This window comes from Suricata suricatta, chromosome 5 (genome assembly GCF_006229205.1).
Source record: "Suricata suricatta isolate VVHF042 chromosome 5, meerkat_22Aug2017_6uvM2_HiC, whole genome shotgun sequence".
In the NCBI taxonomy this organism is placed as follows: Eukaryota; Metazoa; Chordata; class Mammalia; order Carnivora; family Herpestidae; genus Suricata; species Suricata suricatta.
Genome location: NC_043704.1, coordinates 111,471,015 through 111,488,540, shown reverse-complemented (window position 1 = coordinate 111,488,540; position 17,526 = coordinate 111,471,015). Strand labels below are relative to the sequence as shown.

General features: G+C 36.6%; 1 protein-coding gene across 2 annotated transcripts in view; it reads left to right on the top strand.

The window, feature by feature from the left end:
* The window catches only part of EIF2A (eukaryotic translation initiation factor 2A), a 29,710-nt gene extending 17,720 nt beyond the window's left edge, over positions 1-11,990 (top strand). For both annotated transcript variants that reach the window (XM_029940054.1, XM_029940055.1), the window contains 8 exons: positions 1,506-1,579; positions 1,713-1,857; positions 2,041-2,157; positions 4,515-5,086; positions 8,433-8,546; positions 10,025-10,153; positions 10,940-11,005; positions 11,601-11,990. In XM_029940054.1, coding sequence (XP_029795914.1) covers positions 1,506-1,579; positions 1,713-1,857; positions 2,041-2,157; positions 4,515-5,086; positions 8,433-8,546; positions 10,025-10,153; positions 10,940-11,005; positions 11,601-11,666 — 1,283 coding nt within the window. In that variant the 3' untranslated portion in view covers positions 11,667-11,990. The remainder of the gene's footprint in view (positions 1-1,505; positions 1,580-1,712; positions 1,858-2,040; positions 2,158-4,514; positions 5,087-8,432; positions 8,547-10,024; positions 10,154-10,939; positions 11,006-11,600) is intronic.
* Positions 11,991-17,526: the final 5,536 nt, after the last annotated feature.

Sequence of the window (17,526 nt, the reverse complement as noted above, 5' to 3'; positions counted from 1 at the left end):
ACTATAAATGTATACAATTTTGTTGCCTTATATGGCATCATAGGATTTTCCTAAATACTATTAATATATTAATAATTGCTGTTATATTCATTTGAATAACTTGTACATCTAAATGTTGAAGGAATTCTAGAAAAGATTTATTTTTATAAGTTTTTATTATATAATAATTGCTATGAAGGCATTTGCATAACTCTTTCTGAGTTTATTGAAATTTTGTGATACAAATTTAAATTTTAAGATGTCTTACTGTGTAGAATTTCAAACATCAAAGCAGACACCTAGTCCCAGTAACTTTCAGCCCATTGCCAATTCTATCTCATCCACACATCTCTCCACCTGACATCTCTCTCACTGTGCTAAAGCAAATCCTTGGGATCGTATAATTTTACCTGTAAATATCTCAGTATGTATCTCTGAAGATTAGGGCTTTTTAATTGTTTAATAGCCACAGTACCATTATCACAGATATAAAGTATGTGATCAGTGTTCAAATTTCTGATAGTTGCAAATGATACAATTTTTGTTATCATTGTTTGTATACAGCTCATTTATTTATTTAGAGAGCAAGAGTGTGTATGAGCAGGGGAAGGGTAGATAGGGAGAGAGAATCTTAGGTTTCTTTCTTTTTCTTTTTTTTTTTAAGTTTATTTAGGTATTTTTGAGAGAGAGAGAATCCCAAGCAAGTGCTGCACTTTCAGTGCAGAGCCAGATGTGGGGCTCGAATTCACAAACCAGTAGTTCATGACCTGAGCTGAAATCAAGAGTTGGATACTTAACCGACTGAGCCAGCGAGGCAGCCCTCTTTAAGTTTCTTTTAAGCTACAGGCTCCCTCTCCATCTCTTCTGCCCCCACCTTGAGATTTATTATTTAAGAAATGGGGTTACTTGTCATATATTTTCTCAGTTGAATTTTGATACTGTATCCTGTTCTATAGTTCAACATGTTATCTGTCCCCTGAATAGCTGTTTGAATCTAGAACTGGTCAACTTCAAATTCTTCTCTTTTGAGATGAGGACAAGCCTGCCTTATAAGCAGTATTCAGTTCTTTTATCAAGAAGTACATAGCATCTTCTTGTCTTTAATTTTGTAGGATTAGCTGATCCATTATTTCATGACTGGTTGCACATTGGTGATTTTCCACCTCTCCCCCCTCTCATTTATAAGCTTCTATATAGAGAAATTCCCCCATCTTCTCTTTGATTATCTAGTGGCACCCTGTATATAAGAAAGAGCACTATGTTCTTATAATCAATCAGTGTGATTAGATGTATAATGTCATTACTTGCCCAGGGTTACCCAGCTACTAAGTGACTGGGTAGAAATTAAAATGTAGGTCTATGTTGTTCCCATTCTGCATTTTTCCTGCTGTGTTGCCTTATCTACATAAGACTACAGTGAGCAGTATTACTGTATCATTACAGTAATCTTTTATAATACAGTCAGAATTTATCTTGATCCTGTTAGTTTCTCTCTTCCTTCTAACACCATTTGCTTTTTTTTTTAGACACAATTGCAAATAAATTGCATTTGCAAAAAATTAATGATTTTGTGTTATCACCTGGACCCCAACCATACAAGGTAATTTCTATGTTTTTGTTCATGTGGAATTTTAGATTAAACCTTTTCCTAGTTCTTAGTGACTATAAAAACATGTCGATCTTAGTTTATATGCCTCAGAAAATTAAGTGATGATGATATGTGTGTATTTCAGGTGGCTGTCTATGTTCCAGGAAGTAAGGGTGCACCTTCATTTGTTAGATTATATCAGTACCCCAAATTTGATGGACCTCATGCAGCCTTAGCTAATAAAAGTTTCTTTAAAGCTGATAAAGTTACAATGCTATGGAATAAAAAAGGTATGGTAAATATATTTTCTCTCATTTACCAAGTATTAATTGAAGCTTATATTCCTGTATGTGTAGAGAAAAAAGAATATCAACGCTTATTTAAGGAAAATTTACACATGCTCTGTTAAAATTTTTCTTACCAACATTAGGTTAAATTGTGGTTTAAGTCTAATGAAAGTTTCTCCGTTCCAGCTACCGCTGTGTTGGTCATAGCTAGCACAGAGGTTGACAAGACCGGAGCGTCCTACTATGGGGAACAAACGCTGCACTACATCGCGGCGAACGGGGAAAGCGCGGTCGTGCAGTTACGTGAGTATTCCCATAGTCGTCTTCTGCTAAAACAACGGAGGAAAGTACTGTGCCATGAAGGTGATGCGATCTAAAATCTTGTTCAGGTGATAAAACTCACATATTGTAATAACCCTTCAGGGAAAATTCCTCTTAATTAATAAACTTATAATCATCCCCAGACATACATTATTTTGACAGAATCCAATTGACTTAGTTATGCCAGCACTTTAGCGGGGAACTTGCTGAGTGAGGTAATTTCGTTGTAGTAGCTCTTTGAGGACTTTTTTAACTTACAATGACAGGGAGTGGGTCTTGTGAGTTTGGCACTGCCTTCAGAACTGGGTGTGAGGAATGTCACCATTTCATCTTCTGTTTTGACAAGCTAAATTAACTGTAGAATACAACAGTTTTAAAATTCTGGCACCTCCCTGGTTTTTCGTTTTGAATCGAACACGTAGAAGTAGGATAAACTTGCTTACAAAGAACTATGTATTCTCTGTGAAGTCAGAAAGGAAACAAGGATGTCCTCTTCCCACTACCATTTAACATTCTGAAAGACCTCACCAGTGTAACGGATCAAAAGAATAAATGCACACTTTTGTGTTAAAAAAAATTCTGTTTTTGAGAAAAAACAGAATCATCTCTGTACATACATAAACAGCCTCTTAGAAAGCATAAGAGAAGGAAAGATCCCATACATAACAACAAAAGGCAGGAAATCTAAGGACTAATGGGAAGAAAACTTTAAAACTTTTAAGAGACAGAATGTGACCCTTATAAGAATAATTTTATAAAGATGTCATTTCTCTCCAAATTAACCTAAAAATTAAAATGCCAGTAGGTTTTTTAAAACTAGGTAAACTGGTTCTAAAGTTAATTTTTTTTTCTGATCTTAAAAGTGAAAAGAGATTTTTCTAACAAGGCAGAACTAATAAGGAAAAAGTAATTAATTTTAATATATAAAATATAAATTTCTACATTGGAGGGAGAAAATTCCATAAATTAAGCAAAACCAATAAAAAATTGGGGAAATTTTTATTTAAAAATTTTTTTAATGTTTATTTATTTTTGAGAGCGAGAGAGTGAGCACAAGTGGGGGAGGAACAGAGAGAGGGAGATACAGAATCTGAAGCAGGCTCCAGGCTCTGCGCTGACAGCTCAGAGCCTGATACAGGACTTGAACCCACGAACCGGGACGGTCTTGACTTGCGCCGAAGTCAGATGCTTAACCGACTGAGCCACCTAGGCGTCCCATGGGAAAATTTTATTTAGATGAACAGGGGATAAGTATGAGAAAGGTAAATTTTTTCGCTATATCAACAAGTAAATCAGTAGAAGACCAATAACTGGAGAGAAAAATAGGCATGGGACAGTAAAAAATAGTCCACAAAAGCAGAAGTAAGATTGTATACGTATATTAAAAGGTGCTCAGTTTATAATAAAAAAATAGAAAGGAAGACAATTTTTCTCTCAGCAGCTTGGCAAAGAAAAGTATGAAACTATACATTGTGAATGAGAATGAAGAGAAAATCAGTACTCTCACACACTGTGGGGCTCCTGGCTCACTCAAGCAGAGGAGTGTGTGACTCTTAATCTTGGGGTTGTGAGTTCGAGCCCCACGTTTGGTGTATAGATTACTAATAAATAAATGAATAGACAAACAAACTTTAAAAAACCTGTTGATAATGTACAATGGTACGACTTTTCTGAAGGGCATTCTGGTGGCACATTATTAAGTAAATGTATGCATCTTTGAGCAGCCAGTTTCACTCCCAAAGATGTGCTTGTGTACACTCCCAGTTGAGAATATATAGGAATCCAGTATCGCTGGAAAGGAATGAGGCAGATCTTAGCATGCTTGTATGGAAAGATCTCAAGAAAGAGTACTAACTGAAACAACGAAGAAGTGTGTGTGTGTGTGTGTGTGTGTGTGTGGTTAAGAGAGATGCTTAATTTCAAAACTATTCTGAAAGCATATACAAGGAATAGAGGATTGCCTTTATGTAGAGGGACTTACTCTGTGGCGTATCATTGTATATAAAATGCATTTTTATTACTGTGTGCCTACATTTCTCTTCCAATGACAACTAGTTTAGTAATAGTAATAATAATATATGTGTCTATGAGCCTCCATTGCCAAAATGTTTAAAAGAAATTTAGATTTCCTAGGGAGTTCTTAAATAAATTTATGATTATACATCGATTTCCATAGCATATCATATAAAAATATTTCAGTTGTAACATCTTGAAATTGTTGGATTTTTTGTTTTACTATTTGACATGTTTATGAGTTTTATATGATTATAACTTGGCTAATAAATATTGTATCCGTGTTATTCTTTATTGCTAATTTCAGTTTTATATTCTTTTTCTAGCAAAAAATGGCCCCATTTATGACGTCGTTTGGAATTCTAGTTCTACTGAGTTTTGTGCTGTTTATGGTTTTATGCCTGCCAAAGCAACTATTTTCAACTTGAAATGTGATCCCGTGTTTGACTTTGGAACTGGTCCTCGTAATGCAGCCTTCTATAGCCCACATGGACATATACTAGTACTCGCTGGATTTGGAAATCTGAGGGGACAAATGGAAGTGTGGGATGTTAAAAACTACAAACTCATTTCTAAACCAGTGGCCTCTGATTCTACATATTTTGCTTGGTGCCCTGATGGTGAGCATATTTTAACGGCCACATGTGCTCCCAGGTTACGTGTTAACAATGGGTACAAGATTTGGCATTATACTGGCTCTGTCTTGCACAAGCATGATATGCCATCAAATGCAGAATTATGGCAGGTTTCTTGGCAGCCATTTTTAGATGGGATATTCCCAGCGAAAGCAATAACTTACCAAGCAGTTCCAAGTGACGTGCCCAGTGAAGAACCTAAAGCTGCAACAGCTTATAGACCTCCGGCTTTAAGAAATAAACCGATCACCAATTCCAAACTCGTAAGTGAAGTTTTACTGCTTTGGTAGGAAAGGTTGTGTGGAGTTCTCAAGACCTTGTTCTCATGTTTGTTCTTGTGTTACTTAGCACCTGATTAGAATACAAACTGTAGAAATCATGGAGGACCTACTGCTGAAGGTGGTGAATCGCCGACATTGTTAGGTTAACAGAGGAGTCCATTTAAAACAGCTCACACTTTACATTTGTGAGGAAGATAATGGAGTATGACGTGCTGGCCTTGTAGAGATCAGTGAGCTCAAATTCACATGCCTGTCAGGCTAGGCTGGTAATGTAAGGCTTTGGTGACTGGGAGAGAATGGTGGAAGGCAGAGATCATGCCCTCTTTAAAGGCCATGGCAACTGCACAGCAGTAGCTGATTGTTTCCATAGGAGATTTAGGCCCACTTTGCCAAAATGTTTGATTTTTCAAGACAAAACAAGTCTGAATGCCTGTGTAAAATTTCTCTTTTTTTAAACACTGTTGGTCAAATAAAACATACTTCTTTTCCTTAGGCTGTCATTTCCCATCTGTATTGTAAAGTTATGACTAGAGCATTGACCAGATTCTGATCTGCTTTAAAATGTTCGCATTTCAGAGCTCAGGGGAAACATTTATTAATGATCCAGGTCTCTGTGATGATGTTAGGAAATAAAGTTGCTCTGTATGAATGAACAACATATTATTGGTATTACACAGTAGGTGTAAACTGGTCCCAGTAAATTAGAATTTTCAGTCACTTAATAGCCAATCAGGGAAGTAGACACTTTCTCAAAAGATAAATATTCCTATGCCTCCCTTGTACCTCTCTTAACCCTCTCAGAAACAAAAACAGAAGAATAATCCTTCCTCCTTCACAAAATCTAGCGGTGGTCTGTAATGACCTCATTGAAATGTTCTGTTTAAACATTTCTGTTGTATCATTTACGAAAAACATAAAAACTTATGAACAAATTAAGCCCCGTTTATGATATTTGTATGTAGACTAAAAAGGAAAGGATATAGTAGCCTTTGGATTTGTCTTATCTCTGTATTGAAATTTTCCTTACCTAAGAGAAAAACAGAAGTAACCCCAGCGTGTCTGGCTTTCTAAAGATCTGTAAGATACCACAAGAGGAATAAGCTCTGAATCACTATATATTTTTATTCTCTGATCCATAAAACTCATTTGTTTTGATGGGGGAGGAATAGAAAGATATACTTTGAAAATAGTTATAAAAATTGGTATGAACATTTAAAACCCAAATTGTTTTACCATTTAAGGTTTCCACTAAATGTTTGCTTTTGTTTGTAACATGGTGATTATGTGATTTTGTCAAATCATTTTAGTTGAAGGAACCACAGGCCCAATAATGAGAAATTTTTGTTTGTATTGAATTTTAGAAATGAGCTAAATGGCAAAAAAAATAATAATAATACAGCTGAGAAATTACTAGAAACAAAGATATTCTAGTAAATAACTTCACAACAGAAGAGGGTTATGTATCACAAGGGGAAAAAATGGATAGGATTCTCTGTCTGAAGAAAAAACTTTTTTTATAAATAAAAATTCACATATAAATTATACTTAAGAATTTCTTGGCTTCCAAAAGCACCCTTCAGTGTTGTAATGTAGTCATCAAAACAGTTCCATTATAATTGACATAAATGAAAAGATCATATTGATATGGACGAAATTGTGTAAGGTAGGCCCAGTAGTAAAGCCAGAAAAGCTGACAATCACAGTAGCTGTGTGTATTGGTTTTTTGGGTTTTGGGGGTTTTTGTTTTTGTTTTTTGACTAAAACGAAATTGTGTTGGTGGCTATGTTATGTTCATCATATGGTAGAACCTTGTAACTTATCCTTTCTTACATCATTTGCAATTGCATTTTCGTTTCTCTGGAGTTCTCATGAATAGAAACTTTTTTATCCAAACCAAGGTACTATAGAAAAGCCCACTATTGAAAGAATTTTGATGTATAAAGCAAATGCTCAGCAAACATTGCCGTGTCCTGACTAACATTGTATGCTGTGTAGATAAAAAAAAAAAAAGTGAAAGAGACTTGCCATCAAATTTGCTCTACACAAGCGGGCTCCCATGTGTACAGCTGCTTCCGGTGGAGCACGTACACACACACAGTGTTCGTGACCTGACATAGGTCGTGCAGCTAAGAGGTAGCCACGGCGCCGTTTCTTATTTATTCCCCTGTCATCTTAAATGTTTGACTCTGCCCATTTCCTTGTAGCACTTCTAAGTACAACATGGATCGGAGAGCTAGTACTTCAGAAACTTCATGGAGACCTGGTTGTTTTGATGTGCTGAGAATAATGGCGTCCAAGAGACAGTTACCACTTGGATAACAGCAGTTTGGAGGGAAATCACTGAGTAGATGAAGCTGATAGGAAGTCCTAGTGCTGTCACGTGTACTGTATGTTGCCTGAAGCAGCTCTGGAGAGAACATGTGTATTCTTTTATTGAAATAGAACTGACATGCAAAGTTGTAAGATATTTAAAGTATCTACCATGGTGATTTGATATATGTATACATTTGGAAAGGATGCCTCCCATCTAGTTATTTAATGAATCTCTCAACTCACTGTGTGGGGTGTGTGTGTGTGGTGAAAACATTTGGGTTTCCACAAATTTCAATTATACATTACAGTGACTCTTACCAACCAAAGTCACTGTGTTTTATATTAGAACCTCTTTGAGCCTATCCTTAATGCACCTTCTTTCTGTTGTAGAATGTAGTTGATGGATGGTTATATAAATATCTCAGGATGGGAATGATGATCTGTTTTATGTATAGTCTGACAGGTCATTTAGTTTTTTGTATGCCTCTTTATTATGTTAATTCTGGATTTATAAGTATGCAGTTAGTCACCTCTTCTTGTTTTATTTTCTTCTAGTCTGTTTCAATTTGCTTTTGTTTTTCATCTCCTAATCTCTGATTTTGCATGTAAAGACCTAGCAAGTGATTCTATGTGCAGAGAAAACAAATGAGGCAACTAGGTTTCCGATGCAAAAAGACTCTGGAAGAAGTTACCATTAGTACCTACTTTTAGAAGAAGCATGTGTTGTGGTAGTACTAAGAAAAGTTCCATTGTTGAAACAAAACAAATGAATTTTCCCAGCTCTTTTATAAAGACACCATATAACAACTTAGTAGGAAGATCCTTATTAAATCCATCCTGATAGTAGGAGTGTGCCTGTTACTGATAAGAGTTTTGAAATATTCTTTGCCAGTGGTCGTAAAACAAATTTAATAAAATAAGTTTATTCCACCCTAGCAAAAGTATATGATTTGTGATACATGTTTTTAAAAACACGGACTGCATTTCACAATCATTTATTTTACATTTTCCACAGCATGAGGAGGAACCACCTCAGAATATGAAACCACAAGCAGGAAATGATAAGCCATTATCAAAAACAGCCCTTAAAAATCAAAGAAAGCATGAGGCTAAGAAAGCTGCAAAACAGGTATGTGGGGCACTAATCTTTTCAAAACAAAACTAGTTTAATTAGCTTAGTTTAAGCATCAAAGTTTAAAGATTGTAGTCCTAAAGACTCAACTAGTATGTTATAAAATGTAGTTGGAGTTAGATATAAATAGCCAGAAGGCCTTTGGTTTGTGCTTGTCTCTGAATTTCTGAGTAGCTCTATGATATCTAATGAGGAAGTGAGGAAGCGGCCTGCTCTTAAAACCTGAAACCCTAATGGGATTTGTAGTATGTTCCTTGCTACGGACCCTTCTGGTGGATCCTGTGTGAGGCGGGATAGTTTGCTCTCTGAAAGCATACATTTGTTAAGAGAAATCAGGAATGACATGATAATAAAGCCATTTTGTTCCTCACTATTACATTACTATAGGAAACTATTCAGCTGGGAATCTAAACACCAGAGGTATCCAAAATGGTGGAATTGTTCTGAAATAATTTGTTATATGATTTTCTAGTTGAAAAACCACACCAGTGTAATAATTGACAGATAATGATTGTGTGTGGCTTGTGGGGATGGTGAGATCAGCTAGGCTAGGAGTATCTGGTTCCTGAGGTCATAATGATCACAGTTTTGAGATTCAGACAATGCAGTCTTGCTGATAGTGCTTGAATTTTGACAACTCTAGGTTGCTTATGTGTTTTGGTAGACTATTTTAAGGTATAGAATTGCATTATACAACCATATTCTGCTAAAATCTGAACTTCAGGGGCATCTGGGTGGCTCAATCGGTAAAGCACCCTACTTCGTCTCTGGTCGTGATCTCATGGTTTGTGAGTTTGAGTTTCGCATTAGGTTCTATGCTGATGGGTCAGAGCCTAGAGTTTGCTTTGGATTCTGTGTCCCTGTCTCGCTCTGCCTCCCCTGCTTGTGCTCTGTGTCTCTCTTTCAAGAATAAATAAAACATTTTTTAAAAAATTTAATAAATAAAACCTGAGCTTCAAAAAAATCAGTGTGCTCTTTTGTAGTTAATATATTTCATCTCAGAAATATCTTTTTTTTAATATAACTTTTTATTTAAGTTTATTTTAAGAGCGAGAGAGCAAGACTGTGCATGCACATGAGCACAGGACGTGAGAGGTGGGGAGGGAGGAGCAAAGAGAGAGGGAGAGAGAATTCCAAGCAGGGTCTGCACTGTTAATGCAGAGCCCAACACTGGTCTAGAATTATGCTACTTTAAACTTTAGATCTAGCAAAGTATTATCTATGACAATTACATAGTAACCTTTTGGGTGTCTTCCTTATACTGTGATATGTTTTTTAAGCTGCATTGTACCTTTCTGTTACGGGACAATGTGGCATATTTCATGAGACCTTCATTCAGATCAGTGACAGAAAATGTGATATAAAAGATAAAATCACATTTTGGTTTTTGCATTTTATATACCATGGCTGTGTTGGTTGAAGTACTTTAATGTTTTGATTTTAGAAAATTGAGTTTTTGAAAATATTTCCTACAGGAAGCAAGGAATGAGAAGAGTCCAGACTGGGCACCGACTCCTGCCCCACAGAGCACACCACGAAGTACTCTCTCACAGTCAACCTCTGGAGACCCTGAAGTAGACAAAAAAATCAAGAACCTAAAGAAAGTAAGAGACTTAAGGAAAAAGCAGATGTGTTTATTGAAATAAATACATGAGAAATATATAAAGATAGGCATCTAAGAAGTTTGTAGCAGCTCTGATTATTGCTTTCTCACTAGGAAGGACTATAATGTAGGAGGGGCACTGATTTTAGTTCTATTCATGAATGTAAAGGCTATTAGTTGTTTTATTATTGATTTTTGGAGCAGTAAGGTACATTTGTACAGAAATATGCTGAACCGTTTTATACTCAGTATTTCATGTGACATTTATGAGGTCAGTGGGAACAGGTATTTTATCCCAGTTTTAGAGATGAGCAGACAGGCACCAAAAGAAGTTTATTAACGTGCCAAAATTGTGGCGGCCAGTTTGTGGTGATGGCCCTGGTATAAAATCGGGTTTCGGGAGCCTGCCCAGGCTGCCTTACCAAGAGTCTCTTAAAGCCACAGACATGGGCCAGGTACAGTGAAGTGCTAGAAAAAAACATGAGGTTGGCGATATATTTACATATATATATGTGCACGTGTAAACATACATGTATATATAATACCATTACTTGAAAGCTTGAAGATTCACCAAATCCCATGTTCTTTACATATTTAATTTTACTTCTGAGTTTTAAAAAAGAGTCCACCTTAGCATTTTAACAGACTATCCTGGATCCAAAGGCAAGAGAATCGATTCCCTGTATGCAGTTTTCCCATTCATGTGATTGGGTTCATACTAAAAAATTTTGCATTCTGAAGTTAATTATTCTTCCTTCTTGACTCATAATATATTTGATGTTTGCAGAAACTGAAAGCAATCGAACAACTGAAAGAACAAGCAGCAGCTGGAAAACAGCTAGAAAAAAATCAGGTCATTTTAAATGTTTCATTTGTGCGTGTAGTCACTACCACTCTTCCCTTTTGATTATACACAGTCATTTAATCGAGTAAGAGCTCATAAGTTTAAACACTTCTTTTGAAAACCATATATTTGGTAAAATTGTTTCACACTTAAACAGAGCAGCACAGGGGAAGACATGATGTAGATCATGGTGAACAAGAGAATCACGAGTTCTCGAAAGCATAGTAAAGTAAGGCCATTGCTGCTGAGAACAAAGGCAACTTATTATAATGAAACATAAGATCCACTTCCTTCCTGTGTCTCAGGTAGCGCTGCCCTGTTGACTCCTTTCTCGCTTCCTGAGGGAAGCCCAAAGATAATGGAAAATTTATTGGACCCTCAGAGTACAGTAAGGCAGCATTTGTGCTTTGCCCCCTTGATTCATACCAAGTAACAAATTAAAGCTTGTTACTCTGTATTTTTAAATCTGCATTTACCAGTAGAGCTGTTAAAAAATGTGAGAAATACACTTTTTATAAATTTTTTCTGTTTTGGTGTTTTGGGTAGAGATCCAGTAATTATTTCATTTCCTATTTAATAACTTTGTTGTTTGAAACTTTTCTAGTTGGAGAAGATTCAGAAAGAGAAAGCCCTTCTCCAGGAGCTGGAAGATTTGGAATTGGGTATTTAAAGATTCACAGAAAGCCAATTGTTAACCAGAAATGATTGTAAATGCATTTTCTGTTAAACCGATTGATGTACATGAAATACCCATGTGCCCACATTTAATCTTCATCTATAATTTTAACCATCTATCCAAAATTCTGCATATGTGTAAAATTATTTAATAATGTCTATTAAATTGATTTTTACATCCTTCATTCTATACCATGTCAATACATGATATAGAAAAGAAAAACATGAATTTCTTTAGTAAGTCTGACAGATTGAAAGAGTAGAGGATAATATTTACCATAAATGTGAATAAAAACATTTTAAATTTAATTATTGTTGACTTTGTTGTAAGTTGCTAAGTTAATAGATCCTTTATTAATTTACAAGGCAAGTTTGGGAAATTTTTCCTTTGAATACATAACATGGGTTTTTTTTTAATCCTAAAGTATTCTTATACTGTCCAAACTTTAAAGAAAAGCCTTAAAAATCAGATTTTACTAAGTATATTAAATTGGTTATATTATTTATAGTATTTGGAATAGTTTTTCTGGCTAATTCTAAAGTAAATACAGACTTTAAAAATGGAAAATAGTAAAACATTTTATTTTGGTATTTCAGATAATAAATCTAGTGATTTAAGGATGATGTAAATATTTTCCAAACATGAACTATGATTATTTTGTTATAGTCCAGTCTTAATTGTTTTGATTGTTTATTCATATGATTAAAAAGATATAATGATAATGTCAGACACTCACCTATCAAAACTAATTTATATTTGGGCTTAGAGTCTATTTCAATTAATTTTCTTTAATCAGGTTTACATTTGAAATTACTTTTCTTTTTTTAAGCTTGATTATTTTGAGTAGTCTCTACACCCAACGTGGGGCTGGCATTCACAATCCCCAAGATCACGAGTTTCACACTCTTCCAGTGAGCCAGCCAGGCACCCCAACATTTGAAATTACTTTTCATTTACATTGGTAACAGGTTTTCCAGGGGTAATATTTAAACTGATAGGTAAAAGAAATAGAGGCACCTTGAGAAACAAAAACAGATAACGGAGTTTACTGACACCCCAGAGCTTCTAATAAGATTTGGTGAAGACCTAATTCATTAAAATTTGAGTGGTAATTTAAACGTTTTGTGTGGAGAGAGAGAGAGTGTGTGTGTGTGTGTGTGTGTGTGAGTGTAAATGCACACGCATAAAACTGCTTTCAACATTAACTAATTCATTTCTGATAATAAAACTTAAGCAGATAGATTGCTTTTACAATGTATTACCTTAAAAATTGTTTTTCTAATAAAATATTAAGTAATGCATCCTGAGACAGTGTAATTTTTTTTGGCCTGGAGGTCTATTTTTAAAAAACTAATTACCCATGTATAACATAATTTACAGCAAACATTAACTTTCTTTAAAATGTTTATCTCAGAGGTAGTATCATTGACTTTTGTTTTAGTCAGATACTTTTAAATTGTTCCAGGCTAAGTGTTCCTACCAAAATTCTTAGCCTCATTTTTTGGAATTGTCTTTATTTCTGTAGTCACTTAATCCATTCAGCTTTTTCCAAGGAAATGTTTCATTTCTGAGCACACGTCAATATAAAAATCACTAATACGTCTTTGACTACACATTTTGTTTGGTTTTTAGTTTAAACATTATCCTCTGGGAATAAGAAAGAGTAGGGTGATAGGAAAAAAAGGGTCAGGTGGTAAATGTCTGCTTGAAAATGAAATTTTAAATACATTGCTGTATTATAATGGAAAATCTAGAAATCCTTGATTTTCATAAAAATCTCCCTTGCTCAAAGTATTTCAAAAATGTATTTGGCATTTACCATAAGCATCTCTGAGGAGCATTATAATCTTGAGGGGAGGCACTTCATTGGACACAAAGGCTCTCCTTTTCTTTTCATGCATTAAACAAGCTGCCCAGTGAGGGAAGAGAAAAAAACCAAAACCCAACTCTATCACTTGAGAAAAAGGAATCCTTTTCTCAAAAGAAGCAAAGAGATAATGTGTCAAAACATGCTAAGTATGTTCCAAAAAGTAATACTGTATATATTGTCAAACTAACACTATACTTTCCATGTGTACATTTAAAAATATGTAAACTTAATAGAAAAAGTCTGGTATCATCTGAGGACACTGACTATTAGAATGGAGGGTGGTCAAAAGGAATGTTAGCCTTATTTGCTATGCTTACTTTTTTTTATATATATAAAGATTATAGTTTTGTACAGTTACAAACTCTAATCAACTGCAGCTAGACTTCAGAATAAGAAATAGTCTTCTTGTAGTTCAATTTGTGGCTACCTTACACCTTTCATTTCTAAGATGTGGACTCTGACAGAGATTGAGTGGAATTCATTCACTCTTTGGTAGCACGACATCTGATTTCTGAGGTAGCACGAAAGGGAAGTAAATGTCTGCAAAAACGCGTGATGTTTAGGACAGTGAAAAATTTTAATAATAGAATGGAGCACCACCATGCAACAGAAAATGATGCTGTAGGCCGCGGCTTTGCAACTACAGCCTGTGGGCTAAATCCCACGCAGCCCGGTGTAGTTTGTGCATTTTTAAATGGTTGAAAAATCAAAAGATGATTTGGTGAAATGTGAAAATTATGTGAAATTCAGATTTGTGTGTCCTTAGAGTTTTATTGGAGTACAGCCGCATCTGCTTTCATGCTACAGCTGCAGTGGAGTAGTTGGAACGGATTGTGTGGTCTAAACATTTCTTCTCTGGCCCTTTCCAAAAAAGTTTGCTAACTTCCACTTTACAAGAATACAAAATAACATGAAAATAATCATAGTCCAATATACAGTTATTTTGCTTCTTATAGTTTCCACTATATAAATTCCGAGCAGTGGAATTTCTGTGTCACATCATACTTAAAAATTTAAATGCCCCCCCCCCATTGTCTTTTTCTTCACCAGTCTCACCTCTTTAGGTTTTTTTTTTAGTCAATCTGTGTTAATGGAAGTATGATCGAGTTACTGGAGTTGAATGATTGCAAATTGGCATCTTAACACCTAAGTTGTTTTTTTTTCTTTTAAGAAATGACAATGGGCCAGATTGATTTTGATGAGGATCGAACCATTTAAACATTTATTATTCAAAAGGTTCATGAAAAGAGTTCATGGGCCACCAATCTGTCTCAGGTAACCTGTTATATTACTTTTTTAACTCTAAATACTTCCTGAATGTATACACCCTTGGCAAGTAAAAATTGATATGCATAAATTCCAAAAGAAATTTTATTTCAGAAAGTCTGTGAAACGTGAAAAAAGTAAACTGTTGAGTTTGCCCAAAGTAAATTGTAAACATTTTAATCTTGGTTCTTTAGCCATCTAGATATCTGAAAATACATCCACTGACAGCCATAGTCCTGCCGAGACCGTCTGTGACCGCCCACCGCATGCGGGTCAGCCACGGGCGCCCCCAATCTCACCACTCTACAGGGACAACCTCGCCTCGTTAGGGCCGGTAGGGTTAGGTGTCGGGCATGGGGACGCTGCTGCAGTCATGGGGTCCTACCTGCCCTGAAGGCTTCTTAGAGCAGAGCTGGCTGCCGGCTCGTAGTCGCTGCTCAATGTGCGTCTCACGGCGCACTCCTTCCCTTTCTATTGCTCCTCCTGGTTCCTGGAACCTCTCGGGCTTGAGCAGCTCCTATCCTTACTTCACCTTTTTCATGATGTGTTGTGGAGATGATGAGTAAACCAAATAGTATTTTTTCTACAATTTTTACAGTTTCTAGACCACTGCTGTCTTTCCAGTGTTACCGTAGATTTGCTGCTTGTACCTCTTTCCTGGCATTTCTCCGAGATTTCGCTGTCTTAAGTGAGGAGTCCAAAAAGCACACTTCTAAACGTTTTTATGTCTATTATCTTTATATTTTAAGTGTATTTGAAAATGCTTGTTTTAGCTAAAAGAATTCCTGATATGGCCACTAGAGGGTCCCCCAAATCAGAGCACTGTCTACGGAAATTAAAGAATTTGAAACTTAACAACATAATCTGGAAAATACATTCACTCACTTAAAAGTTTCCAACCTCATAGGCTGGTTTGATAGAGAAAAAGATATACAAGAGATGCACGGAGAGAAGGAAAACGGAGTAGTGGAGGGAAGACATTGGAATTGGGTCAGAGCCATCACACCCAAGAAACCTCTGGGTTCCTTATCTGAGCTGAGGAGGGATGGAGGGACTGGGAGCACACTAGGAGGAGGAAGTGAGTACTGTGTAACCCTGAGAGAGTTGTAAAGCAAGCACTCTGTGACTTGGGGATACCTTCAGAAATCTCTCAGGAATTTTTTAGAGTCCTGAAAGACTTACAAAGCAGGGCTGCTTACATTTACATGTTCAGGCAAAATTACTTCTAGGCACAGTTTTGTTTCCTTTTCTATGTTCAATTGAAGCTAAACAGTTCAAATCCTAGAATTGTGACATCACCAGAGAGAATCCTGTATGGGGCCCAGCCTGTTTTGTTTTTGCGTTCTTCCCCCACCCCTTTAGACATCTGGCGTCCACGTAGGGGCCCTGAAGAGTTCCTGGCTTGTGCTTCCTCTCCCAAACCCCTAATCATATAATGGAGACAAGCCACACATATTATTTATTGAAATAATATCTTTGGATTTTAACACTGGCAAAGAAAGACTTTTTCAAGGATTTTAGATAGAGTTTGGTAATATTGATGACGGAGAAGAGGTGATATTCCTTGGGCGTAGATGTACTGGGCCCCAATGCAAAATAAAAATGTGGAGTTCCTCATTCAAAAATAAGAACTACGAGACCATGACATCAAAGTCTTAAGCCAAGTGCAGCCCCACCCCCCTTTAAGTAAAGTTCTGCCCCGCTGCGTGGGAGGCACTCACAACCCCAAGAGCATGTGTCTCTACCAACTGAGCCAGCCAAGTGCCCCATGTACAGGCCCTTCTAAGCACTGAGTCCTGTGAGATGGACTCACATCCATGAAGCCAGCCTTGCATAGAAGCTACTGGAATTCCAACTCCGTCTGATCTGAAGAGTCTACTCTGTTTACAGACTTCCTCCTGCTTCCCAGAGGAGGAAGAGGTAGTGTCTGACCCCAGCAAGACTGCTGTGGTATTTGGGTTGACAGCTATTGAAGAAACGAAGATTTTTTTGAAACTTGATAGAGCAGTTTTAGGTTCACAGCAAAACTGAGCTGAAGGTACAGAGATTTACCACATTCCCCATCCCCCCCCACATTCATAGCTTCCGCCACTATTAAGAGCCCCCACCAGAATGTTATACTTGTTGATGAATAAGTTGACACACGATCACCCAAAGTCCACAGTATACATGAGGTTTCACTCTTGATGGTGTACATTCTATGGGTTTGGACAAGTGTATAATGATGTGTCTCCATCATTATAGTAGCACACAGAGTTCCACTGTCCTAAAGGTCTTCTGTGCTCTTCCTCGTCATCTCCCCACTCCCACCCCTGACAGTTGCTGATCTTACTGTCTCCATACATTTTCCAGAATGCCATATACTGGAATCCTACAGTATGCAGCCTTTTCGGATTGGCTTCATTCCCTCAGTAATATGCACTGAAGTTTCCTCCATGTCTTTCATGGCTTGATAGTGCTGAATAATATCCCACTGTATGGATATACCATGATTTATCCATTCACCCACTGGAGGACATTTTGGTTATCTCCAAGCTTTAGCAATTGTGAATAAAGTTGCTATAAACATTAGTATGCAGGTTTTTGTGTAGACCTAGTTTCATCCTAGGCCTCTCGCTATCACCCCTTCCTGGTACTGGGGTCTGGCCTTGATTCTGAACTTGCTGGCCTGAGCAGCTTGCTGGCCAGGGCTATTCCATCCATTATAATGGCCTCCCA